The sequence below is a fragment of the Penicillium citrinum genome, assembly GCF_028827155.1.
Source record: "Penicillium citrinum strain IBT 23319 chromosome Unknown utg000009l:1.0-4274883.0:1.0-4276374.0, whole genome shotgun sequence".
NCBI lineage: Eukaryota > Fungi > Ascomycota > Eurotiomycetes > Eurotiales > Aspergillaceae > Penicillium > Penicillium citrinum.
Genome location: NW_026622694.1, coordinates 526,442 through 553,135, shown reverse-complemented (window position 1 = coordinate 553,135; position 26,694 = coordinate 526,442). Strand labels below are relative to the sequence as shown.

General features: G+C 47.2%; 9 protein-coding genes across 9 annotated transcripts; 5 read left to right on the top strand and 4 right to left on the bottom strand.

Moving 5' to 3' along the window:
- Window positions 1-395: 395 nt before the first annotated feature.
- On the top strand, window positions 396-2,986 carry N7469_009694 (Wings apart-like protein; the record flags this gene model as incomplete). The annotated part of the gene is given in 3 exon segments (XM_056648599.1): window positions 396-2,157; window positions 2,177-2,628; window positions 2,711-2,986. The coding sequence occupies 3 exon segments, from the start codon at window positions 396-398 to the stop codon at window positions 2,984-2,986; spliced, it is 2,490 nt and encodes an 829-aa protein (XP_056495730.1).
- A 449-nt stretch (window positions 2,987-3,435) lies between these two features.
- Window positions 3,436-4,241, top strand: rhbA (Rheb family small GTPase rhbA; the record flags this gene model as incomplete). The annotated part of the gene is made up of 4 exons (XM_056648598.1): window positions 3,436-3,490; window positions 3,622-3,761; window positions 3,813-3,941; window positions 4,002-4,241. The coding sequence occupies 4 exons, from the start codon at window positions 3,436-3,438 to the stop codon at window positions 4,239-4,241; spliced, it is 564 nt and encodes a 187-aa protein (XP_056495729.1).
- A 594-nt stretch (window positions 4,242-4,835) lies between these two features.
- On the top strand, window positions 4,836-6,624 carry N7469_009692 (serine--tRNA ligase SES1; the record flags this gene model as incomplete). Its single annotated transcript, XM_056648597.1, has 7 exons — window positions 4,836-4,968; window positions 5,036-5,106; window positions 5,173-5,334; window positions 5,399-5,820; window positions 5,881-5,971; window positions 6,029-6,397; window positions 6,457-6,624. 7 exons carry the CDS (start codon window positions 4,836-4,838, stop codon window positions 6,622-6,624), a joined length of 1,416 nt encoding a protein of 471 aa, XP_056495728.1.
- A 576-nt stretch (window positions 6,625-7,200) lies between these two features.
- N7469_009691 (D-3-phosphoglycerate dehydrogenase) lies at window positions 7,201-8,893 on the top strand (the record flags this gene model as incomplete). The annotated part of the gene is made up of 5 exons (XM_056648596.1): window positions 7,201-7,496; window positions 7,565-8,505; window positions 8,566-8,624; window positions 8,681-8,762; window positions 8,818-8,893. 5 exons carry the CDS (start codon window positions 7,201-7,203, stop codon window positions 8,844-8,846), a joined length of 1,407 nt encoding a protein of 468 aa, XP_056495727.1. The 3' UTR covers window positions 8,847-8,893.
- A 1,561-nt stretch (window positions 8,894-10,454) lies between these two features.
- N7469_009690 (putative MFS monosaccharide transporter) lies at window positions 10,455-15,225 on the bottom strand (the record flags this gene model as incomplete). The annotated part of the gene is made up of 10 exons (XM_056648595.1): window positions 10,455-10,846; window positions 10,906-11,618; window positions 11,686-11,879; window positions 11,945-12,233; window positions 12,333-12,374; window positions 12,442-12,477; window positions 12,562-13,053; window positions 13,786-14,622; window positions 14,699-15,039; window positions 15,112-15,225. The coding sequence occupies 10 exons, from the start codon at window positions 15,223-15,225 to the stop codon at window positions 10,455-10,457; spliced, it is 3,450 nt and encodes a 1,149-aa protein (XP_056495726.1).
- Window positions 15,226-16,027: 802 nt separating this feature from the next.
- N7469_009689 (nucleoside triphosphates FAP7) lies at window positions 16,028-16,782 on the top strand (the record flags this gene model as incomplete). Its single annotated transcript, XM_056648594.1, has 3 exons — window positions 16,028-16,210; window positions 16,360-16,508; window positions 16,587-16,782. The coding sequence occupies 3 exons, from the start codon at window positions 16,028-16,030 to the stop codon at window positions 16,780-16,782; spliced, it is 528 nt and encodes a 175-aa protein (XP_056495725.1).
- A 165-nt stretch (window positions 16,783-16,947) lies between these two features.
- Window positions 16,948-17,875, bottom strand: N7469_009688 (non-canonical purine NTP pyrophosphatase; the record flags this gene model as incomplete). The annotated part of the gene is made up of 6 exons (XM_056648593.1): window positions 16,948-17,016; window positions 17,107-17,168; window positions 17,235-17,271; window positions 17,333-17,477; window positions 17,567-17,640; window positions 17,705-17,875. The coding sequence occupies 6 exons, from the start codon at window positions 17,873-17,875 to the stop codon at window positions 16,948-16,950; spliced, it is 558 nt and encodes a 185-aa protein (XP_056495724.1).
- Window positions 17,876-18,200: 325 nt separating this feature from the next.
- On the bottom strand, window positions 18,201-23,236 carry N7469_009687 (type V myosin; the record flags this gene model as incomplete). Its single annotated transcript, XM_056648592.1, has 7 exons — window positions 18,201-18,304; window positions 18,365-18,579; window positions 18,643-18,716; window positions 18,781-19,514; window positions 19,555-22,827; window positions 22,884-23,016; window positions 23,102-23,236. The coding sequence occupies 7 exons, from the start codon at window positions 23,234-23,236 to the stop codon at window positions 18,201-18,203; spliced, it is 4,668 nt and encodes a 1,555-aa protein (XP_056495723.1).
- An 801-nt stretch (window positions 23,237-24,037) lies between these two features.
- Window positions 24,038-25,609, bottom strand: nap1 (histone chaperone NAP1; the record flags this gene model as incomplete). Its single annotated transcript, XM_056648591.1, has 5 exons — window positions 24,038-24,088; window positions 24,152-24,486; window positions 24,579-25,295; window positions 25,404-25,483; window positions 25,563-25,609. 5 exons carry the CDS (start codon window positions 25,607-25,609, stop codon window positions 24,038-24,040), a joined length of 1,230 nt encoding a protein of 409 aa, XP_056495722.1.
- Between the last annotated feature and the right edge of the window lie 1,085 nt (window positions 25,610-26,694).

Sequence of the window (26,694 nt, the reverse complement as noted above, 5' to 3'; positions counted from 1 at the left end):
CCACTCCATATTCCCCCTCGACTCCGCACTTGTGCGTCTCAACATCCCCCGTCGCATTTGACCTTTCTCCAACTCTCGCATTCCACTACTGGCTTCTTCATTATTGATCGCTGCACGGTTCCTTGTACACTGCATTAGCCTTTGATTGGGTCCAGTGCGACACCCGCGAATCGCATCATACCATTATTCCGCACGGTCCCTCGACATCTCCCTCCGTTTCAAACACCCATGCTGAAATCGGCATGTCGCCGGCGCCATTAATAGCTCCAGTAGCTTATCTGAATGGTCTTTCAGGACTGTGATCGTTGATTTAGAAAAGAAGGATCCCTTTCCGGCACCTCCCTGGAGCTTAAATGAAATGCGCCGTGATTAGTGTCTATTGCTGAAACGCGACAATGGATTCGTCGCGTCGCCCAAACCGCAAGACGGTGACCTACGGCTCTTCTTCAAGGAATCAGATACCCTCAAACAATATCCGAGAAGATGATAGATTGATGTCTCTCGGGAAAAGTCCTTCGCGCCGGCTATCAAGGGCCGAGATCGCCCGAAATGAGAATAGCGACAAACGTTCCAGGACCCTCGGTATAAGCAAAGCAGCTACTACTACGGGATCGCTTCAAGAAACGAATGATAGTATCTACGATATTCCTTCTTCCGATGACGAAACTCCGAATTTGATATTACAGCGGAAGCGAAAGCGAGCTGGCCTGGCAAACAATGCAAGCCAGCCCCAGGATCCGAGTCCAGCGCCGGATGGAGACAATGAACACAATGCTAAAGACAGCATGGTCGCTAAGTCTCTGGAAAATAATAGTGGTGTAAGAGCCATGACTATAGCGAGGCCCAACCTGCCAGACCGGAAGGGCATCCAGGGACAAAAGCGGAAGACAGCACCGCAGCAATTGAGCCCCAAAAAGGCCAAGACGACTCTGACTTATGGGAGAAGAGCAAACCCCGGGAAATTGGAGTCATCCTCAGAAGACGAGCTTCAAAGGGAAATGGAAAAGAAGCACAACCCACAAGACGATAAGAGCAAAGGTCAACCTAGTCCCAGGAAACCCGCATCTCCGAGCCCCCAAAAGTCCACAGAAACCACCCCAAGAATAACAGGGAACATAACGCCAGGGCGAAGGAGGCTTGTTGATGCACTGGGTACAAGAGAAAGATCAATCGAGCGGGCCTCATCGAATGGATACAGTGAAAGCCAATTATCTTCACCGATTGCATCTCAAAGCCCAACTCGACCGAGAGATACCGAAACGCTCAGCGTCTTAACAGATAGTCAACGTGAAGGACTTACAACGGAGTCAACTACTGCGCCCTCATCCCATTTCCTTGGCTCAAAGGTTACATATGCACGCCAGCGTTCTTTTCTCGACGACCTCAATTTAGAAGGTGGGCTTACGTCTGGCCTGGAGCATGACGATCTATTCGGTTCTCAACGATCGGTCGAAGCTATCCCGCGAGCTCGCATAATTGAAATGGACCATGTCACGAATGACGACGGGGCTGTCCGGAGTATCCATGAACTCCGACAGGCGGGAGGAAATGCTCGCTATAGAAGTGCGATCGAATCGATTTTCGAGGACATTGAAGATCCACATATCTCCGTATCGGGTCGATGCAGTGCCTTGGCTCAGATATGCAGTAAATTGTTGGATCCTAAGCAAGCACGCCAATTTGTCGAGTGTGGGTTCGAAAAGAGAATTGTGGATTGTCTATCCAGTGACTTGGATGTGGTCTCGGCCACGCTTGTATTCTCTGCACTCAGTTTGGACTCCATTGGCCGAACAGTTCCTTACATTATTGCAACTGCAGCTTGGCCAAAAGTGTTGGAGACAGCTCCTCTTCTCCTTGCTGCACAGAACGATTTGTCGGTCGTGGTACGCGCCCGAGAAAACAATCTATCAAAAGCGACGCAGACGATTGTACGGGACGTCGTACCGCAAATGAAGTCGACATTCTTTGCCAATGCTGATGTATCGAAGTTCTCACCCTGTCTGATAGCCCTTTTCTGCCTCAAGGCCATTATTTCGGCATTCCAAGAAAAAGGCGAGAAACCCCCCTGGTCTCTCTACAAACTTACTGAGACAGTTGGTCGATATTCTATTATCAGAATGCTCTTCTGGGAGCAAACAGATCCTGAGATCATCACCGGTACTCAAATTGGGGCTAGTTATTCTGGAAGCGCATACCACCTCGAGCAGCCTTCTCCAAGGCGAGTACTGCGATGTTCTGAAATCGCTCTCTGCGCTTCACGGCTTACTTGAAGCACCCCGCGAGTCGGACAAAGCAGATCAAGAGCTCCAGGCTCTTTATATTCGGGTGATCTTGAATGTCACGAATAGTAGCGCCGATCTGTGTGATGATCTTGCAACACCAGCCCTGGTCGAAGCGTTAGCAGAAATTGTGCTGTCCAAATTCAACGACTTGAATCGAGAAGCTCTATCCCAGCCTGAAGGTATCAGCTCCCTTGATACTGTGATCCTCACCTTAGGCACTCTCATCAACCTGGCCGAACAAAGCGAGAAGTCTCGCGTCATCTTCCTCAATCCTTCTCGAGGGTCGCAATCAACTCTCAACTTACTACTTCATTTGTTCTTGGAACATGTAGAATCGACCGCTCAAGTAAGCATCACCCCTTTCTGTCTGCCTTTTTTCAGAGATATACGTGGAGCAATGCTTCGAATACTCACTAACCGCAATCTAGGCCGACTCTGTCCCTGAAGTCCACCATAATGTTGCAGTGGGCTATCTCGCAGTTCTCCTTCTATCTCTCTGCCTAGAGTCTGAAGTTCGAGCACAGGTGAAAGCATCCCTGCATCCCAAGGGGCTCTCAGTTGTGATGTCTACGGTAGACGAGTTCATGCAGTATCACCAGAAGATCGAACAGGAACTGCATCCCATGCGCGACTCCGATGAGACAAGTGGATTCCTTGGACGTCTTCAAGATCTTGTTCGTCAGATCAAGGACACTGAGGGGTAGAGATGCCTGTGTAGGGTCAGGGTATCTCAGATGTAACTCTGTACATTTTTGTGATATTAGGACAAACTGGCGTTGGGTGATGAATGATACCCTTTCACAGTCTATCAGCAATCTGTAGCAACCAGTATGTCTATCTCTCATACAGTATATCTATACACGTCATTTGTGTATCTATATCCATCTGAAATATCTATATTATATCTACATCTACATCTAAATATATCACATGTGAGAATGGCTGGACTGATCGATCGATCGATCTGTTTGCATCGTTTGCACTCAGCTGTGGCAAAGTTCCCTGGGGAGTTCATCTCCATGGACGATCGCCATTTCTCCCTTTCAACTCTGTTCTTCTCTTCAATTCATCATATCCAGCATAGACATCCCCGTCCTTTTGACTGCTTTATCCTTGAATTTGACCCCGCAAATACCCCCACATCACCGCAAAGATGCCCGCCGCACCTAAACAGAGAAAGATCGCAATCGTCGGCAGTCGATCCGTTGGTACGAGACAAGTTCCCATATCTCCGCATGACATTGAAACATTAGCACTGCCTTTGCGCCATTTTCACAGACTGGCTTTATCTTTCTGTTTTCTCTGTGTGTGATATATATGTCTGACATTGATATTACAGGCAAATCATCGCTTACGGTCCGGTTTGTCGAGCATCACTTCGTTGAAAGTTACTACCCCACAATTGAAAATACATTCAGTCGGATTATCAAGTACAATGGTCAAGATTTTGCCACTGAGATTGTCGACACCGCTGGACAGGTATGTCCCACCCCCCTACGAGGGGTCCCGGTCTCGCTGACCCACGGACAGGACGAGTACAGTATCCTCAATTCAAAGCACTTCATTGGTATTCACGGCTACATCATCGTGTACTCAGTGACTTCACGACAGTCATTTGAGATGGTCCGGACTATTCGCGATAAGATATTGAATCACCTGGTGAGAACCTCCCTCGAACTATACAGGAAAGGATTAGGCTAATGGGATTTAAACTTGTAGGGAGCGGATGAGGTACCACTTGTAGTTGTTGGAAACAAGAGTGATCTCAAGCCTGAACAACGACAAGTTTCGCTTGAAGAAGGTCGTCAATTGGCGGAGGAGGTGAACTGTGCTTTCACAGAGGCCAGTGCTTTCCTGGATTTCAATGTCTCGAAGGCCTTTGAGCTTATGATTGGGGAAATTGAGAAGTCTCACAATCCCGGCCAGCCAGCTGGTAACAACAAATGTGCTGTGATGTGATCGGAGATTGTTTAATCGCTTGATATTATTTTGACGGTAAATATTCACCCTCACAGAAAATTCCCCCAAAGTCGCCTTTTATCATATCCCTTCTATCCGAATGTATACTAATATCTACTAGGGCTCTCCAACATATTGAATGGGCGATTGCTGAGCTGAACGAATTGCAGAGATCGATTCCCTGCCCGCTCTGTTCTTTGATTAATTTGGTGTCTTTTGCTTTGTTTTTACTGTTTGGCTTGATGGAACATTGGTATCGGTTGCATGAATCATGAGGTTTTGTCTGGCTGGGATTCTGTATTTGGTATCGAAGCGTGCATAGAATAATGAACAGGCCAATGGCCACTGGTTAATACTATGTTTCGTAGCCTTAACATTGTCCATTCCATCCATTTGTTTATTCTCTGAATATTTATTTATGCCAGTTACTCTATTACTCTACTATGCATTACCCTATTACTAGTTGAAAGCGATGAAACATCAAACGCCGCCGGCTTAAGTAATGCCCCGCTGCGCACTTTTCTTTGCTTTTTACCCCTCCACAACTGCCCTCGGCCTTGTGACTCACCACAGTTCTGCTCTTTTGTATTCGCCATGCTCGACCTTAATGATTTCATCACCGAGCGCGGTGGCGATCCTAACAAGATCAAGGAGAGTCAGCGCCGACGTGGTGCGCCCGAGGAAGTTGTCGACGAAGTCATTGCGCTGTACGAAGAAGCGCGCAAAGGTAAGAAACAAGATCAATTGAGAGGGACATGCAAGAGGCCTTTGAATATATACTGATTCCAGTCCAGTGCGCTATGGTGTCACTCAGATTGGATCCCAAATGAACGCTCTTCTGAAGCAGATTGGAATGAAGAAGAAGGTATGAGTTCACCTCTATACCATTCGCTTTGATGTTCGCCATACTTATACCCCACCGATCGAATAGAACAAGGAGGATGCTAGTGACTTGCTTGCTGAGAAGGTCAGCCTGGATAAGACCAAGAAGGAGGCCGAGGAGAAGGCTATTCAAGTTGAGAACGAGCGTGATCGTAAGATTCGCAGTATCGGAAATTACGTTCACGACTCCGTTCCCGTGAGCCAAACTGAGGTAATACCCAGCAGCAAAAACGAAAAAAGGAAGAAAAATCTGGCTAATATTTCCCGAACGATAGGACGACAACACAGTCTTGAAGACCTGGAAGCCCGAGGGCGCTGTTCTAGACCGACCCGATTGCCTTTCTCACCACGAGGTTTTGACCCGTCTGGATGGCTACGACCCGGAGCGTGGCGTGAAGATTGTTGGACATCGAGGATACTGCTTGACTGGCTACGGTCTCTTCTTGAACCTGGCTCTGGTTAACTATGGACTGGAGTTCCTGTTCAACAGGGGCTACAAGCCTAACCAGCCCCCACAGTTCATGCTGAAGGAACTTATGGCCAAGACCGCACAACTGGAGCAGTTCGATGAGGAGTTGTACAAGGTTACCGAGAGTGAGGACAAGTCCTTGGATAAGTATCTCATCGCTACCTCCGAGCAACCGCTGTCTGCTCTACACGACGGCGAGTGGCTGCACGAGAAGGACTTGCCTATCAAGTGAGTGATCCTTTCAAATATGGTTCCAACTGATGTAGTATACTAATGAACCTTTTTCAGGTACGCCGGTTACAGCACATGTTACCGCAAGGAGGCTGGCGCTCACGGCAAGGATGCCTGGGGTATTTTCCGAGTCCACCAGTTCGAGAAGGTGAGATAAAATGCCCACAGCTGCTCGGTCTTATTGACAAAATACTGACGATTCTAGATCGAACAATTTGTTCTGACCAACCCCGAGGAATCGTGGAAGGCTTTCGATGAGATGATGAACACTTCCGAGGAATTCTACCAGTCCCTGGGTCTTCCCTATCAGATTGTTGCCATTGTCTCCGGCGCTCTTAACAACGCTGCCGCTAAGAAGAAGGATCTGGAGGCGTGGTTTCCCTTCCAGAAGGAGTACAAGGAGCTTGTCTCTTGCTCCAACTGCCTGGACTACCAGTCCCGTGCTCTGGAGATCCGTTACGGCCAGAAGAAGACCACTGACGTGAAGAAGACCTACGTACACGCTTTGAACGCTACCTTGACCGCCACCGAGCGTACTCTTTGCTGTGTTCTGGAGAACTACCAGAGAGAAGACGTAAGTAGATCAGCGATCCCTTTTCCCTTGTGAATCATCCCCCGCTAACACTGACTCAGGGCATTGTTGTTCCTGAGCCCCTTCGCAAGTACATCCCCGGTGCTCCTGAGTTCCTCCCTTATGTCAAGGAGCTGCCTAAGGATACCACTTCTGCGCGTGTCAAGGCTAAGAAGGAGGCCAAGGGTGCGGAAGCAGCTACTAAGAAGATGGAGGGACTGAAGGTTTAGAGGATTGCTACAAATCATACCAAAAGAGCGGACTGTTAAATACCATATAATGCGGATGATTTATTCCCATATCATATTCATTCCCAAGCTTGACCATCTTATATTCTATTCAACTCTTTCTATATTCATCTAAATCCATGAGGATTTAAACAATTAAACAACTCGCATCGCCGATCCCGCCCCACGCGGCATGCCGAATTTCCTGATTGGTCCGGTTTTTTTGCGGCAAAAAAAGAAAAAAAAAATTGCCCCGCGATGCCCCTCGAAAGTGAGTCACTTGGAGTGAGTCAATTGGGGAGGGAGAATAACAATATAAAAGGTAAATCAGTAACAAAATTATATTCACGAATCAACTATAATCATTGAAACCAAAAAAACCCACCAATTTTAATTGGTTTAATTGGAAATTGCCAACTGCTTGCGTGCTTTTTTTTGCCTGGCCGATTCCGGAGATCCCAAGCTTATCTAATTCTTCGTGATTCATACGAGGACCTCCAGAGATCATTCCATTCTTCCCATTAATCATCTCTCTTCTACCACAATTTCTCCCTATCCTCTTCCTCTTTACGCCACATCATGACGAGTGCTCAAGACATTCGTCCTCGTAAGGACGAGCTGGCCGCCCAGGCTCAATATTACTCAACCTCTCCCAACGCCTCCTTCCACTCCCCCTCCAGCCACGGCTCAGCACTCACCCGGACGATCCCTCTTCCCAATGCGAAGCATCTGAAGCCCTTTGCTACGGAGGATATCAAGGTTCTCTTGCTGGAGAATGTCAACCAGACTGGTCGTGATATCTTGTCGCAACAGGGATACCAGGTTGAGTTTTTGAAGTCTTCGCTGCCCGAGGATCAGCTGATTGAGAAGATCCGGTATGTTCAGCTATTTGCAGAATGAGGAGAGCAAGAGAAAGATGGAATATATTAACAATGTATTGTAGTGACGTACATGTCATTGGTATCCGCTCCAAGACTAAGCTCTCCGCACGAGTCCTCAAGGAAGCAAAGAACCTGATCGTCATTGGGTGCTTCTGTATCGGAACCAACCAAGTTGACCTGCAATATGCCGCCGAACACGGAATTGCTGTCTTCAACTCTCCCTTCAGTAACTCACGTAGTGTCGCCGAACTCGTCATTGCCGAGATCATCGTTCTGGCCCGCCAACTAGGCGACCGCTCGAACGAAATGCACAACGGAACCTGGAACAAGGTTAGCAACGGATGCTGGGAGATCCGTGGTAAGACACTCGGTATCATCGGCTATGGACACATTGGTGCCCAACTTTCCGTATTGGCCGAGTCGATGGGTCTGTCGGTTATCTTCTACGATGTTGTCAACCTGATGGCTCTGGGTAGTGCCCGTCAAGTTGAAACTATGGAAGCTTTACTGGGTGAGGCGGACTTTATTACTTGCCATGTTCCCGAACTCCCTGAGACAAAGGGCATGATTGGTCCCAAGCAATTCGAGCAGATGAAGAAGGGTAGTTATTTGATTAACGCTAGCCGTGGAACCGTCGTTGACATTCCAGCTCTGATTGATGCTATGCGCAGCGGTAAGATTGCTGGTGCTGCTCTGGACGTGTACCCCAACGAGCCTGCTGGAAATGGTGATTATTTCAACAATGACCTCAACACCTGGGGCGCGGATCTGCGTTCGTTGAAGAACTTGATTCTTACCCCTCACATCGGTGGAAGTACTGAGGAAGCGCAGAGCGCAATTGGCGTGGAGGTTGCTCAGGCCTTGACTCGTTATGTGAACGAGGGTACCACCCTTGGTGCTGTCAACCTGCCCGAGGTTGCTCTCCGTTCATTGACTATGGACGAGCCTAACCACGCTCGTGTCATCTACATTCACCAGAACATTCCCGGTGTCCTGCGCAAGGGTAAGTTTTCCACTTCGTTTCGTTCTATCTTGTAATGCAGCATCAACTAACATATCCTAGTCAACGAAATCATCGGTGACCACAACGTCGACAAGCAAATGACCGATAGCAGAGGCGACGTAAGTTCAATCAGTCCAGCAAATAACATGAACTTCCAAACTCATTATTCTTATAGGTTGCCTACCTGATGGCCGATATCAGCAACGTAAACACAACCCACATCCGAGACTTATACACCAGCCTCGAGAGCCTCCCTTGTAAGTGCCGTCCAGAAAAGGAACGAAGAAAACACTCACCTAACTATTTTCACAGCGCGCATCCAAACTCGCATCTTGTACTAGACTCCAAGCCATAAGGCAATACAGCTGTAATCAACTACACAGGATCTACAGATCCAATTAACGACATAATCCTTTCAACGGGGTTAGGTGTCTTTGACACGAAGATAGAAAAAGTTATGAATGACGGTTTTATAAATTTTGCACATATGAATACTTCCCTTTCAGACAATTTCAAGTTTCTAGTTGTAGCCTTATTAGTAATGTATGCACCTGTTGGTGAGGAGTGATTGTTCTTCTTCCAGTATCAAACGCGCTGAGCCTCGTTTGTTATACTAATATAGTAATATAGTAAGTACAACGCTAGTATTTAATATCCCTTTGCCATTTATATCTCAGATACCCACGCATTATATCAATCTATAAAAAAACATGTCAACCTCTTCGTTACTCTTGAGCTCCTAAAATCATTAATTATACTCTATCTATATGAATACACAAATCTATCATATAGATATCACTCTATTCTATAGATATAGAGTGATAGTACTCAGTCCTTTCCCCATTTAGTTCGCACTTTCTATATTTCTACAGTCTCGCCGCACTTTTCACCAGTTTCTCCTCTTTCATTCCTTTCTTCAAACAAAAACTCCTCACCCAGGAGCAGAGAAAGATATCTCATTGTCAGTATTTCCAAGCCAAACACACGCTGGTCCTACCGTTGCTAACGATAGCAGTACTTCCGCGGCGCAAGCATACGCTGGGTTATGTATATCACTCGGTGGTGGCCGAGGATATGCATTTCCATGGAAAGGCAATCAGAGCGAGACCAACATGGGAATATCTGGACAAAGAGAAGCCGGAATAGCAATGGTTAACCTGAATCTCCCAATCTTGCTGCTGGTCAATCTCGTAAGATCTATCGCCTTCCCCAGGTACTCCACAGGAGATGTACACGCTAACAAGTATCATTTAAATCCAAGACCCCAGGTACCCATATCGATTTTGAACTGGCGTGTTTTATGGCCCCTAAAGGCGTCCACTGTCTCAACTCGCCGCCGACGGGGATAGATATACTACTGGCTTAGCCACAATTTGGCGCGTGTTTTTATCGTTGAAGGATGAATATCCTTTGGGCAATTTTCTGCTTTTCTTGAACATAGAGATGTCTGCCACCAGGAAGTTTTCACTGGAACTAATAGAGAAGAGGATTGCGGGCTCATTATTGCTATTTTTAGTGAAATTGAAGTAGCTAAACTCCAGGCTCCTACTGAGCGAAAGTATGAAGAGGAAATGCGTGGATATTGAGAATGCATGTATACGAGATGTGGCACTATCCATGATACGCTGTGAAACACCCTATGTCTGTATTGAGAGATCTCTAGTTGTATACATATTTAGATATTTTGAAACTTCAATAATCATACACTCCTAAATAAGACCAAACAACCAAAGAAGTCCAGTAATCCACGTGATACAGCATCACTTACGTAGTATAAACCAGAAACCGAAACAAACAGAGAACATTGGATATACAGCTTGAAAATCATACAAAATGAGGTATTCAATAAGCAAATGCAAAAAAAACCCCAGTACTATCATATACCAAACAATGCTAATCTTCACCTTCAACCGCAATTCACCCCTGGCCATGTACACCACCACCATGTACTACTGCTCATCATCCTGTCCAACCCGTCTATACTGACCCTGACTCTGACTCGCACTACTTCCACTCCTATTCCTCGTAACCATCTTTGAAATCCACCCACCAAGTCCTTCACTCCGACTACCATGAGAATCTGATCGAGTCGGTTTACTAGGTCTATCATGACTGTGACTGAAAGAAGGAGGGTCGATATCGAGACCGGGGATAGCACTTTCGGCGCCAAATTGGCCGAATGGTCGTCGGATATCGAGAGATGGGACGGGTGATCCAGCGCCAATCAGTGAATTTCGTTCACCTTCTGTGACGGGCGTGGGCATTGCTGTTGATGCGTCGCCGAATAAGACGTTCATGTCTTCTAGACGGACTCCGCTGGTTTCTGGGTATAAGAAGTAGACTAGAGACGGGAGTTAGTATATTTACATCAGTGAGGTTGGGGAAGGGAGGGGAGGTTACCAAGGACGAAACTGCACGCGCAGAAAAATGCATGGACTAGGTAAAGACGCCATTTGATGGCACCCTGGAGAACGGGCGTAACTTCTCCGACTAACCAGTTGAATGCCCAGTTGCTAGCTGTGCTCAGACTGGCTCCCTTGGCGCGAATGCTTAGAGGGAGGATCTCAGGTGGATATAGCCACGGGATTGGACCCCATGAGGCGCCAAAGGCAGCATTGTAGATCATGACAAAGATGACTGTGAGAGTGGGCGTGGCTGGAATCTCGATATAGATAAAATAGGAGATGCAAGAGAGCGAGATGATCATTGCGACTGCGCCGGACAGTAGAATAGGTCGACGACCCCATCCGTCAACGAGATACCATGGCGGAATGGTGGAAAGCAAATAACTAATGCCGTTGATGCCGGTCATGAGAATCGCCCAGCGACCATGCCAACCAGCCGATTCAAATACCAAGGGGGCGTAGTAAGAGATGACGTTGATTCCGTTTAGTTGAGCCATAGCTTGTGCAGACATGGCAATCAAGACTCGTTTCCAATAACGCTTGAACATGTCACTGTAAGACCGTTCGCCTTCTTGACGCTGTACCAGAACATTCATTTTGATTTCTCTGTATTCCTGACGCGCCTTGTCGTTGTGAATATCGCCCTCGCCATAGAGATTGGCAATGACTACCATACCCTCCTCGTCACGATCAGTATCTAAAAGCCATCTGTGGTGAGATAATCCAGTTAGCTGAGAACGAATGGAGCAAACCCAATACTTTATGTTGGACGTACCGAGGAGACTCGCAGATAACCAAGCTTCCAAACCCAAGCAGCGCGCCCATAATGCACTGCACAAGAAGAGGAAACCTCCAGGAATAATCAGACTTGATAAAACTGCAAGCGTAGTCTACCCAGACACTACTTGCATATCCAGCAATGTTTCCAGTAAACTCAATGCAAGCCAATTTTCCACGATTATGCGGGGGCTAAACCGAGGCAAAGGTCAGTAATTCAATCACTGAATATGTATCATGGAAAGCATTAAAAATACCGAGATTTCAGACTGGTAGACTGGTACAATGGTAGACAAAGCACCAACACCCAAACCAGCGATAATTCTCCCAAGCATCATCATGGCCATACTAGTCGCACATGTTTGAATGGCGCCACCAATCAAGAACACTATCGAACCATAAAAAATTGTCCTCCTACGGCCGATCAAGTCTCCGACGCGTCCCACAAGGAGGGAAGATATGAAAGCTCCGATTTCGAGGATCGCGACAGCGGTGCCGATTGTTGCTCGGGAAGGTTGGTCAAAGTAATCTGTGAAGTATTCACCTCTACGCTACCGTTAGTGACCTAGAAGATACTTTTTTTGTCGCGTTGGGAGAGGCGCATTGGGGAAGGATATGTAGGGAAGACCAGAATGGGATACAGACGTGATGATTCCACTCATAACACCTTGATCATAGCCAAACAGACTGCGGCGATGGTAGTCAGCATCAAGAATCATAAACGGAGGATTTTCACCATCGAGGTAGGACATACAAGACGCCAAGCGATACAAAGACACTGGTGAAGTAACTACGAGATGGTCAGCTTGATTCTGCAATGTCGATCAGGAACCAGAGGGGGTAGGGATGAGATAAAGAGAGAGTGAATACGCACAGTAAGGGTTTGCCGACCAAGCCATGAATTTGGCCAGATCTCCCACCTCGAGGAGACATGATGGCGGCGAGAACCCGTTCAACGCGGGAAATTTGTCGTGGTGGAGGGGTTGGAATGGGGATTTTTTCAAGGTTGAAGGGAGAAGAACTGACGTCGTCGTCCAACTCGCGCGAATAGTGGACCCGCTTCGGCTGGGTCCGATATCGACGACCCAAAAGCTCACGATCCACGGACTCGCGCAGTTGGGACGCTAACGGATCCTCGTGAGCGAGTTGCTCGGCGAGATCGCCGGTATCTGACCAGACAGAAAGATCGGAAGAAGATCGTCGACTACCCTTTTCACTAGCAGATTCCAACACGGTGATCGAGGGGGAGGAGGAAGAATTGGGGAGAGACCGGAGGGGAATGGCGGGGGAAGTTGGAGTCGGAATGTTGGCGGTGTTGAAGGGGGGGAAACCTTGTAATATTGTCTTTGTGGTCTTTCTTTGCCCTCTTTTACCCCACAATCTCAAAAAGCCTAACACCAAAATGCGAGGCCGATCTCACCGAAGCAGGGGGGGGCAGTATAAGGCTGCCACGACCTTTTTCTCTCCGGGTGAGCGCAAGTTCTTACTAGCGAACGCCACACAGACCACAGGGTCACGTAGGTCACAGCAGGGTCAATGACAGGGCCCAAGAGAAAGAGTCACACAGCGTGATCGACGCAAGATGACGGAGTTCCGGTTGGATGGAAGTCAGGTGGAGGTTGGGGTCAAATAGGTCAAATAGGGGAAGAACTGAAGGGGAAGGTGAGAAAATTGAAGAAGTATAGTCGTATGATTTACAGGGGTGTATGTATTGATCATGAGTATTGACAGGTTGAGAAGAGATGAGATGAGAAGAAGAAGGAGAGAAGAGAAAAGAGAAGTGAAGATGGAAAAGATGGAACGAATACGGGGAAATGTCAGATTGCGGCGATCCACTGTGGAGTCTCCACTGAGTGATGTTTTAAGTGTACGAGTTTATATTCGGCCCACTTGATGAGTACAGTATTTAATATTTAAATATTAGAATAAATATATACATTAGTGTTTTAAAATTACTAGATGTATTACTGTTGAGAAATGATTTAAGTTATGTTTAGAGGTGTGTTGTGTATATATGTATATCTATGGGTATCAATATGGTACATCTACATCTATCTAGCACTGGCACTGGCAACCCTAAGTCAACAGAATATCATACCCGTCACTCCGAATATGCACCGCATCATCTGCACTCGCATACCGCCGACGAACTAACTCAAAGATAATCAACCCGGCACTCGTACTTGGAACTTGACGAATAGCCGTCGAAAAGAATCCCCGGAAAAGCCACGGCCGCCACCCACCTGCACGGGTAGCTTTGCGTCGACATCGCTTGTATGTCTCCTCGTACGCATGGTAATAGAGCCGCATCATCTGTCGTCGTGAGGGATCCAGACTAGCCTGGTGATCCAAGTATTCTAATCGGCCAAGATGCAGGTCCTGGATCATCCCCAGTGGATGCTGAATGACCTGTTGTGCCACCGAAGCGGCCACACCGGCCAACAGAAGAAATCCCGGTTCCAGTGCATAGTGGGGTTTGATCACTGGCACACCCCGATCACTTGAGGAGGAAAAGGGGATTCGTTCGATGTGTTCCGGGTGAAGGGCTCCATAGTACCAAGTTACGAAGGAATAGTAGGACTGTGATTTGACATATTCGAATGTCGAAAAGAAGACAGCATATCCGAAGGAATCTCGCAGAAAGGAGAGACTCCATCCTGCAAATATACCTCGTAGTCCAATCTGCTTGAGCTTGTGGTGTCCATAATGCCACATGCTCCGGTAGTGTCCTTCCAGCATATCGCTGGTCTGCATGCGGACTTGGAGTGCATCCAGAGGCGCAGCCACAATCGACTGGATAGTTCCGGCCGTAAAACCAGCCGTGAAGGTTGCAGAGGGGGGAGCGGGGGGCCAGATACGTTTGGCGCCTTGGGAGACGGGGTCATGAAGTGATCCAAGGACTTGGAGGTAGGATGTGTACAGGACGGCACCGACACTATAAACAACTGCCACGTCAGAAAGAATCTTAACAAATCCCAACTTCAAGCTGTCGGTATACTTTAAACACTCACCCTGCATTCGCCATTAGAGGAGGCAAAACCTGATTAGGAATAAACTGCCACCCATACGTCTTAACCGCGTGAATCAACAGACCCGGCGTCGTAGTATGAATCGACCATTTCCCTTCCGCAACACGAGGATTCACAGCCCGAGCCAGCGCCATATAATCCACCCTAGCCCGGAAGAAAGCTTTAATCGGAGCTCGAAAGTAAAAAGCGACAAACTGGGCGCTGAGGGCGCGAACACCAGCCGCAGAAACACCGGTAGCGGCATCATTACGTGGTTTTCGCGGTTGTTTCCGAGGAATCGAAATCAAGTCATCTCCAAGGATGGGGGAGTATTGGCCAAGGCCCTATATCGACACAAAAAGAAACCGCGAATTAGCAGTGAAACCAGATGCTGACTGCGCGGAGATGAAACTTACCTTGGGTTTTCCGTCGACGATAGCGGTGCTGGGATTGGGCACATTTTTATCCTGCCATGAGCCCACGTCGTGCGGTTCCGCAGCCTGGGAGGTCTGTCCGTGCGGAAGGACCATTTGCTTCTCGTCGAGAGACGAAATGAGCTCGTTGAGTGAAGCCCGAGTCTCGCCGGGATTATATTTTGGTCACGTGATTCATGCGCCTTGGGTCTGCGGAGGTACTCTATGGTGTTGGATAAAGGCATGCATTATCATCTGGGGTTTGAAATGGTTGAGAACATGTATTTGTCTATATTATTTCCCCTCATTAGTTAAGGTCGTGGGGGATGTGTGACCACCCCCTGTAGCCCACACTTTATGGCGCTAAGCTGCATGACCATTATATGTCAGTAGACCACAAAATGTGCCGTGATAGAAACCACGTATAAAAACAGCCCCAACTGTTCCTATGCAAGATCAGGCTCATCTCATAATGAGGTACTTATGGCTTGCTTCAGGTTCATTTTGAAGCCACCTTGTAGCGGCCTTTACAAAAAATATCTTTGTCCAAATCTGTTCTCATTTATCATGATGTAGTCTGAGCTACTCTAACCATGAAGCCCAAATACTTTTCATTTCATACTCTCGTCTATATAAATTAACTGCACGTAAACAATGAACCAAAGGGGGGGGGAATTGCAATTTCCAAAGGAGAAACCGCAAACGTCCAACATGGAACTGTAACTGTCCATCGCTCCTTCCAATCTCAAAAACAGCCGATAAGATAAATCCGGAACAACCAATAATCCGAAGACCGAGATATTCTCGGCCATCAAAAACGGCCGAAGCATAGCGCAACCTCAATTTGAGATTCCTCAAGTTCTGACTTGATAAACAAGCGAACGAGAAGAAGGGAAAGAAAAAGAAGGCGACAAAAAAAATGCGGACATCTCCGAATATTATTATCACAGGTACACCCGGTGTGGGTAAAACCGTTCACTGCGAACAATTAGCGCAGGATATTGGATTGAAGCATTTGTCTATCAATCAAGTTGCCAAAGATCGGGATTGTTATGAGACATATGATGAAGGGCGGAAGAGTTGGGTTGTTGATGAGGATAAGGTATGTTTCTTTTCTTTCCTTTCTCTTTCTATTTATCTTTGGTTGTACTGGGCATGGTGCTCGTGCTGGACTTTTTTTTGTTAACCCCGCGGCGGGGGAAATTTACAACGAAAACGATAAGCTAATTGAATTGGGGTTTTTTTTTTTAGTTACTCGATGCTATTGAAGATGAGGTACTTCAGGGTGGATATTTGATTGATTGGCACGCTTGCGACATGTTTCCCGCTTCCTGGATTGATTTGGTCGTTGTTCTTCGGTGTCCTGAGACCTCCGTTCTTTACGATCGTCTTTCATCGCGGTACGTACCCATTCCCTCCCATAGTCAATGGGGGTTTACAATGTGACTCTGAATTGCACGAACTAATTCCTTCTAAAGAGGCTATCACGAAGATAAATTACAAGAGAACCTCGATGCGGAGATCTTCGGCGTCCTCCTCGAAGAAGCGCGCGAAGCTTACGAAGAAGAAATTGTGGTGGAATTGAACAGTGAAAAGGATGGTGATGTCGATAGTAACTGCAATCGCATCTCGGATTGGGTTGAATCATGGAAGAAACAACAAACTGAGGAGTAAAGGGAGTGAAGCAAAGCAAAGCAACACCCTGGTGAAAAAAAAAAATTCTTGAAATATTTCTTCGTCTATGACCCATTGTCTGGTCTTTTCTATATACCCATACCACATCAATTGAAACGTCTTCATCATTCTAATTCAACGGACCTTTTTCATTCCAAATCCAGTTTACTGCTGGCCTTCAGCCAGCCACTGTTGAAACTTCTCCAATGCCTTATACCGGTGTGAGATCTTGTTCTGCTTGGGAGTTAGCAATCTTCACGAAGGTAATTACAAAAAGAAGAGTAAAGAAAAGATGATTCTTACGACATGCTTTTCTGTCCTTACCTTTGCTTCCTTTTCCATTTCAGCGTATGTCTTGCCTTCGTATTCGAAGATAGGATCCCAGCCTAGACAATCGATTAGTATTGATCTATTCAATCTGAGCAGTGATAAAAGGTATAGAATGAACCTACCGAAGTTAGTTGGGCCACGAGGACGAACAATAGATCCCTGTATCTTTGTCAGAATATAACCCCATATAAGGGAAAGGAACTTCGAATCCACCACATACAGCAGTTCGACCCTGGAAGATAATAGGCTCTTCCCCAGGTCCGCGACAAAAAGCAAAAGTGCAAACAGCCTCAGCACCACGATCCTCAAAACCATCAAGCATCTTATTCAAGCCCTCAAGACCAAGAGCCTCCATGAAAGATTTACTAGAGAATTAATTAGATGCCGCATTCATAAAGACCTCGCAAGAATAGTTGCGAAACCAGTGTCTGAATCAGAGTAAGAAGAGTCTCACATATAAGGACCAGGCAACCCCTTCAAAGCACTAAATTCGAGAGCCGTATCTTCCGTCAAAGCCGGACCATTAATCTAAATTCAGAAACCCATTAGCAAGATCCTACCTACACTCGTATGAAACAGGACTTTAACATACCGCTTCAGCTGCACGTTTAGCCTTCTCTTTAGCGATTTCTTCAATTGTGCCTTGGATCTCAGGAACATCGACAGCTTGACTATCGACTTCAATTACATTGCCGAGAATAGATCGAACCTCGGACAATTTGTTCTTGTTACCGGTAATGAAATTGATCTTTGTTAGAGTCATGATGGATGTTTTTTGTTGTAGTTGAAGAGAGCAAGTTTCGGTGAGTGCGGAAATCGTTATTTTCCCCGCGCTACTCGCCGCCCTGCATTTCTTCATTATCAGTGGATCAGACACAGCACACCTTGGACTAGAGTACACTCGCATGTAGGGTTACGGGAATATTTACTAAAACTACACAAAAAAAAAGGTTTACAATTCATTCAAAAAGCAACTCATATGCATCACTGTATTTCAAACCCGGTTTCTCCAGGTATAAGTCGTGGTGAGATGTTCACATATCGTAATCCGTAGCTCACAAAGGAAAATCCAACTCTCTAATGTACAACTACTCCTCCAACACACCGTTCTCTATTTCGAGCTTCTCTTGCTGAGCCATAGCCTGAGCGGAGACGATCTCAGCCAACCGCTTTAGACGTGGAGTTTGGAGCCCTGCGGAAAGATGTTAATTAGTATGGGATGGATTGTGTGAAAGGGGGGTGAGGTACTTACAAGATGGAGTATAAGTCTCCAGCGCGGTAATGACTCTGGGTTCGGCGATTTCATAAGGGCCGCTATCTTCCATGTCTACTGGAGTCAAAAGAAGTACATCGCTCTTCTCCGTGACACGAGAGGCGACAGCCTTCATGATTTCGCCGTTGATGGGCTGTTCATAGTCTGCGACTAGGTATTGGTTGAGAAGTTTCTGGATTTGGTTGGGTGACAGCCTAGTGATTTCGTTAGTGAATTGAATCTCCATGAGGTACGATTGATAAGAAGAGTGTACTTACATCCAGCAGATATCTTGAATGATCTCAATATCATTCAAAGTAGCCTTCTTCAATTGAAGAAGCTTGGTCGCTTGCTGTTAGAAGTAAGAGGTTAGCAAATTCATCCGAAAAGTATCAGCAACAACTAATAAATCTTACCATCAAGTGCTCCAGCTGCAGTGTGCCCAGTGGCATATCGTGGCTCTTGCACCACTCCTCGATTCGTGTGATGTTGTAGTTAATTTGCAGACCACGTTTCCAGGACAAGAAATTGCGGCGCATGAGTAGATCGTTAAACGCGGTGACACCAACCAGACGCAAAAGCTCGGTCATAGTCTGCGTGATGATAGTGTCCTCCAGGTAGAACGCCTTCATGGCCCTGTAGACACCATTGAGCAGGCTTAGAAGGTTGTCCATGCTATACGCAGGGTTACTATTGGATGGCAACAATTTACCAAGGAAACGGTTCGTTTCACTGGTGACAAAACCGGGCAGGGACTGCGACTCGATAATAGCCGGAACGATCATCTTGTACAGCTTCTTCTTCAACACCTTCATCCAAGTGTGATAGATATTGAACTCCAGACTCTCGAGATCGTGCTTGACGATCTCCAACAAACGATCATACTCGTAGTTATCGGTCTTCTGAGCCTCGTACCAATCTTCAGCCAGGAAGACAAAGGACAGCATCTCATGGACGTTGGAAAGCCAGAAAGCGCCAGGGTTGACCGCATCCTCTCCTTCGTGCTGCATAACTTCCTGCTGAATAGATTGCATCACGTTGGCCAAGAAACGCTCGGATTCCTTTACAAAGCCATTGTTCCACATCTCTGAGGTAACAAGGTTGATCAAGTATGCAGGGAACAAGACTTCCTTCTCGGTCGGAGGGGGGGCTTGAGCTTGGAAGAGGGATCTTGAGGTTGCGGATCAAACCCATCGTGACCTCCTCGTTCAAATCTTCCTCCTCGGACAGCAAGTTCTCGAGCTCCACCTCAACCGAGTCCAGACCAGGTGAGGTAGCGACGCCGCTGCGAACAGCACCGGGGCCAGGAATAGCCATTGAAACAGGTCGAGGGTTATAAGCCCCACTGAAGCGGTCCGTACCAATCTTCTCTGCGCCAGCGCTGCGTCTCTGTGGCTTGGGCTTCTTGGATGAGACAAGATTGATTAGGCCGTTAGCAGGGGTAGGAACAGCGGTGCCATTTGGTACATCGCCGTTAATGCCATTGACGGGTACTGATCGCTTAGCAACCTCGAGCTCCTCCTCCAGTTCAGAAATCCGAACACGAAGTGAGGTGTTCTCATTCTCCTTGTTCCCAATAACCATCTTGAGCTGGGTGAGCTCAGTGTTGGCTTCAGCGAGTTGATTGCGAGTAGTGATCTCCTGTTCCTGGAGACGCTTGATGTTATCCTGAGCCTCAGCATAGCTCTTCTGCAGGGTAGTCATCTTGGTTTCAATGTCCTCCAATTTGACAGCCGTCTTAGAGCCCTCGTTGGCCTCGGCTTGAAGCTCATTCCTCTCGGCATACCATGCTGCTTCCTTTGTTCGCCAGTCTTTGATCTGGTTCTGGTATGAGGTCAACCTCGAAGTTTGGGCCTTGTTTTCTTTCTGCACTTCTTTCAGGGTCTGTGTCAGTTCGAAAACCTTTCCTTCAAGTCTGTAGTGAATGTTCTTCAGATCCCGAGCTTCTGTGCGCAGGGTCTTGTATGCCTTTCTAGCCTGTCTACCACGCCAAAGAGCCTGGACAACAACCACCTTCTGGCGATATTGTCGCCACGCGCGCAATTGGCGCCAAGTACGGAAAGAACGCTGAATGACTTTGGCCGCATTCCCATTGATGGAATCCATAATGTTGCGACGAGTGAGGAAACCCTTTGCGACGGATTGGAATAGAATGAAGTGGTTGCGAACTTGATTGTACCACTTGCGGTCCTTAGAACCACGCCAGACCCTCTGGATAGTGGTTGCAGCCTTGACGCGACGAATGTCCTGAGCCCGCTGTCTGGCCAAGAATCCGCGAATCAAAGCTTGGGTGGTGAGAATCGATTCACGAGCTTCAAGATAACGACGACGGTAGTACTTGCATCGCAGGTTCTTTTGGATCATAATGGCACACTCATTCAGTCTGGATGTCCGCAGGTTCTCCAGGAAAGCCAGCATACCAGCCCGGAAGAAAATCTTGGTAAGACCCAGCTGGTACTTGTCATCCTTCTTCGCGGTACCATCACCAAGAGCCTTCTGCAAGATAGCATGGCACATGTCGCGGATCTCAGATGTCCATTGCGAAGAATGGCAAAGCATATAGTAGCGGATCGCAAACTCCTCATACGTCCAACGAGTGGGATAGCCAGCAGTACTAATTCTGACCGTTTCCAAAACACCACATGCTCTTAGCTGACTCAGGACCATCGGGCCCTCGAACTTCCAGGCCTCCTTAGCCTCGTTAGGCTTGATGCAGCGAATATAGTGTACCTCAGTGGAGTTGATGGTATTCATGAGTTCGATCAGGGACGACTTGAAGATTCCTCCAAGGGTAGGCTTGCGGTTGACCGCAACACCAATGCGACGGCCAGGGGCAGCAGCAACAGGCTTGGACGTAACAGAAGTCGAATCCTTCTCCCGAACGGCCGAAGCTGTATCGATGATTTCCTTGATGAAGTCGTTGGCAGAGTTTCGCAGCACTTCCATGTGCTCATCAGGAACAGTGTCACGATTCTTCTCCAGAAAGCCATCAGACTCGTAGGTGACATCCACGGCATAATGGCAAACAGTGAATGCGGATTTTCCGAATCGTGGTTTCTTGTAGAACTTCTCCTTATCCGCTGCAAAGTTGTGGTGAAGCTTAGTGACAAATTGTTCATCAGATCCCATAGGAAGGCGAGACTCTTCATCCAGCAGAGCTAGAATTCCAAGCTTCCCTTCAATCAAATTGATACAAGGCTGGTTGTCGGAGAAGTCAATGAAGGTCCAGTCAATCTCTTCGCGAACGTATTCCTCCTGCTCAAGCTTGAACACGTGCTGATTGAACTCCTGCTGAAGCTTCTCGTTTGCGTAGTTGATACAGAACTGTTCGAATGAGTTCTTGGCAAAGTGCTCGAAACCGTAGATATCCAGCACGCCAATGAAAGTCACAACTCGGTTCAGGACTTCTTCAGTCGCCAATTTACGGTTAATTTTATCCACAAGCCAATCGAAGAGACTTGAGTAGATGAACTTGGCAACCGAATCTCGAACAACCGTGGCCTGTTGCTGGGTGAGGTTGGAGGTAATCTTCTCACCGCGGGTAATAAGCTGTTTCTTGACAATCCATTTCGCAAATTCGTTAACATCAATGCCCAGCATCTCGCAAGCTCGGACGAGAGAAGGTTCAGACGCAGACAGCTGAGAATCAGTCCGGGTGGCAGTGATCTTCACGTTACCCAGGTGCAAAAGCGCCGCCAACACACGGAAGATCTCGGTTTGATTCTCTACCGGAACACCAATAGTGGCGAGCGATTTCCTCGTCGCGTCGAACTCAGCTTTATCGTCAACACCATCAATGATGGGGGTACCACCCTGGTTGAGATACTCAAATTCCTCCACGGGCAGAAGACCCAGCTCCTGCCTCTCCTCATCAGTCGCACCAGCAACCAGCTGATAAAAGATATGGTAGTTACGCTCTTTCAGAGGCTGGAAAACCAATCTCGATCGTTCCAACAGATAAGTCCGAATCTTCGCACCGATAATGTTCGTCTTCTCGTCAAACATGATCTCAATATATTTTCCGAAACGAGAGGAATTGTCGTTACGAGTCGTCTTAGCGTTACCGAAAGCTTCCATGACCGGATTGGTAGCCAAAATCTGCTCCTCCGTCTCACTGATCGCATCTGCTTGACTAGAAGTGTATTTCCCGGGCTTCTCGGCAGACTCACGAGTCGCAAAGTATCGCATGATATATTTGGCGCTCACAGTCTTTCCAGCACCAGACTCTCCAGAAACCACAATAGTCTGATTCTTACCATCCCGAAGCATATCAGCGAAAGCCTCTTCGGCGATTGCGAACAAGTGAGGTGCCTGCGAGGCACGTTGTTTCCCGGCATAAACCTGCACCATTTGTGGGACATACAACGAATCCACTCTGGCGAAGGGGTTTGTCGCAATCAAGACGATACCACTGTATGTATATATTTCCTTCTGGGCGTAACGAAGCTTGATAGCCTGGAGGACTGCAGGAGCGTCAGTTGACCGTTGTTTTCAAAAGATGGTATCCATTCAGACAAACCAGCAGGCTCATTCAAATGCGACAGGTTGGTCAGGTCCTCGCTCGCTTCAAGCATGGCAGGATTCATCAGTGGCGGAAGATTTGAGTTGTTGTCGACCTGTAGTTCGGCCTGTGTTGTATCCACTGTTTTTGTCTAATCCATCAAACAAACCTAGTCAGCTTTTTATCCCAATTTTGAGCCCAATTATTTTCCAGCTAAGTCATAACCAAATACCAACCTCGCCATTCTCCAGTTCAAAGACCAGCTGCACTTTGTCACCATCTACCAACTTCTCCTTGACCTCTGAGGCAACCCATCCCTCCGTGGAATCAGGTTGCCAGGCCCTCGTTCCAACCTCATAGATATGCGCCATGACTCGCACGACGAGTAAAAAGGGTCGGATACAATCAACGTAGGTAGGGGAGGTGGTGGTGGTAGTAGTAGTTGTTGTTGCTGTTGTTGACGTTGATGAGACAAGATGCGAAAGAGACAAATCAATAATCAAAGACTCCGGTAATCGGGGGGGGTTGGAAAAGGGTCAATCAATCACGGAGAAGTCCAAAGACAACGGGTCTCACGGGAACCCCTCATCGGCTCATGATCCTAATAGATAAAAGAAGAAAAGAAGATCGAAGCTAAAGTGTATTTTGGATAATGGGGAAGTAAAAAGAGAGAAGAATAGAAAATGACCCTTGACAGCTGGCCCATTTAGCGAGAAGCCCCTGAAGGGGAGAGCTTCGGGACTGACTGGGGGTTGCCGCGCCACGTCCCCACACTGTCACCGCCTTACCCATATATCAGTATACAGTATGGACATATCTGGATATATCAGGAGAATGTCGTACATAGAGTTATGGTTATGGTTATGTTATGTGATGGTATGATATAGTTATTTAATTGAACATAGCGAGCTCGGCCTACCATCTATAATTAAGATAGCCATATATCGCCTGGCAACCCAGCGGCCGCAGACGCATTACACACTGATTATGTCGATTGATTGAGATATTAGGTAGACAGGGAACAGATCACGCAGTGCAAGGTAGACAATGACATCAGTGGGGTGAGAGAAGAAAACAAAAGAAGAAAGGAAAGGAAACATAGCAATAACGTCAATCACAAGTCCATGAAGCATTCAGCATCGCCGTGGGGCTGCTTTTCTTTTCTGTCATTTCTAGTTTTGCTTGCACTCAGCCGCCTCCTTCTTGGGCTTGGAAGTGCCATCCTAAAGAATCAATAATTAGCATCAGGTTTAGAGAAAGGAGTATTCTTGCTCAAGGCAACGTACCTCATCGTCTGAGTCGTCCTCCGCGGAGGCGGATCCACGCTCATCCTCATCGTCTTCGTCATCCTCATCCTCATCATCCTCATCGTCGAACTCCTCGGGGTCGATGTCCTCACCAAGCTCCTCAAATTGAAGAGCCTCGCCGGTGAACCAATCAATAGCACGGGGAATCAGCTTCTCCTTAATATCCTCGCCGAGCTGATAGTCCAGCTCAAGGCGCTCTTCAATATCGCTAGCAACGGAATCGTCGTCATCGGTGGGAGGTTGGGGAGGGGAAAAGAAGTTGAAGAAAGATTCGGTAGGCACGCTGATCTTGACAACGCGAGTCTGCTTGGTGTCTGCGGGAGAAGGGGATTACATGTTAGCTTGGTTCTTCAAATGACACGAAAATTCTTTTGCCCCGTCAGCTCGGAACGAAGGTTAGACATACTCTTGTTACGCTGCTTCTTGCTTTCGAGGCGAAGAGTCAGGTCCTTCTCCTCCTTCCAGTCAATCTTAGATCCCTCTGCGTGGTCATAAATGAAGTCACCCCCGTATCCGTTCTCATCCTTGTAGTAGTAGGTCTTAGAGATAGTCTTGTTGGTGAAAAACTCGTTCTCGGAGAATTCGAAGATCAAACGGAATCCAGGGCGGTCCAGATACTCCATGCGAATGTCGGTGAGGTGCTTCAGGGCCTCCTCGTCGCGGTCGGTGATCATCTCAGCCAATGAGACCTGGTTCTTCATGGCAGACAGCCAGAACTCGGGGATACCAGCAGCAGGAGACTCGGTCTCCTCAGTCTCTTCCTTCTTCTCGGATTCCTTGTTCTCCTCATCTTCCTCCTCGTCTTCCTTACCAGCCTCAACTTCCTGCTCGGTAGGCTCGATACCACCGTTGACGATAGTCGAACGGCGCTCGTACAGTGGGGTGAACTTGGCGAAATACTTCTTCTCGAGCTCGAGAACCTCCTCTTGGAACTGAGCCTCAAGTTCGGCGTGCTTCTTTTGGATACCCTTCAAACCAGCAACACGACGACGAACCACAGGGGGCAACGATTCAATATAGCCAGATGAACGACCGACCAGTTGACCCAGCTTACCCTGAATCATCGAAACCAGGGCCGGGTTACGGGCAAACAGAGAAGCGGCAGCCGCGGTGTCCAGAGATTCTGTATCAACTAGCGGTCAGAAAAGCAAAGAAGAAAAAAAACCTCCCCCTCTCTCAACGCGGGGCTTCAAGCGGGGGGAGGAGGCATTTCATGATAAGAAAAACTCACCTTCCTTGATGCTGGACACACCAGGCTGCTGGGCGTGAGAAGAAATGGGAGCATTGTTAGCTGGTGTGTTTTGCGGGGTCCTAAATTTTTTTTCATTCGGATCAGTGTTTTCCTAAAGTGATAAGCGGGTCAAAAAAAGGCGATAGAGAAAATCCTTACGGTGCGACCGGGAAGTCCGCCTTCTTATTCCTGATGGGCTCAGACATGATGAACGATGAAAAGAGAGTGGAAGGGGGGTGGTTGGAGGTGGGAGATGGAGAGAAGAGAGAAAGGGGGGGGAAGGAAGGGAAGAAGATTAAGAGGGGAAGAGTTTGATACGCCCTTTTGGAGTTTGGGGGGGGGAAAGAGGAGAGTCTGGAAGATGGTGGGAATCCCTCTTAGCGCCGCCCGGAGGGGCTTGGCGGGACGCGGTTCTGGTTGAGTCGCTGCAAAAATGCTCCCAACAAGATTTACGCCGGGACTTTTTAACTCTTTTTCAGTGGTTAGTAGATATAAAATGATGTATATCTAAACTGTATTTATTTAGAAATAATTATAATTGCACAGAATTATATATATAAAAAATATTAGGCTACTGTACAAACTATACATTCTTCCATTCTGCCTGTCGTGGTTCCATTGATTTGCAGTGGCCAAAATACTCGTCACCACGCGGTTAAAATTAGAAACACGCTGGTAAGGAGAACAGAAAAATACTACATTACACTATAGAGTCTACTATGTATGTATGTATGACTGGATCAATCTGAGATAATGGAGGAATTGAATTGCTTAGGATGTCTTGGGTCTGATTGGATCGGGATATACATCCAATCAATCTAGTAGATGGGAACGACACTAGACTATTTCAAAGAGTTGCCGGTGTAGTAACTATATATTGTAGTGTAGGGATATATATATATATATATATAAGCATTTTAAGGATGTAATATCGGGATTAGGGGTTATTGTTAGTTGTATCACGATAGTCGTAGTTAATAAATAATATTGGCAATCCGTAGTGTCATTACTATCCACAATTCAATACTCAATATAGACTACATCTAAGAACTATAGTCGAAAACTATCCTGCAACTAAATTGAATAGAAAAACAACCCCAGTCCTTGGCAGATCGATCGGCGTCATCTGACAATTTTTATGCCTGAGGCATTAAATATATCCCGCTATCTCCACGTGATCGGCTTATCATTCTAGCTCGCCGATCCAATCCAGGCGGACGGCGATGAGCTCTTCGCGGTAAGACTCCTCCTCGCTTTTTACTTCTCCGGGAGACTGGTAGTAATGCGTTCA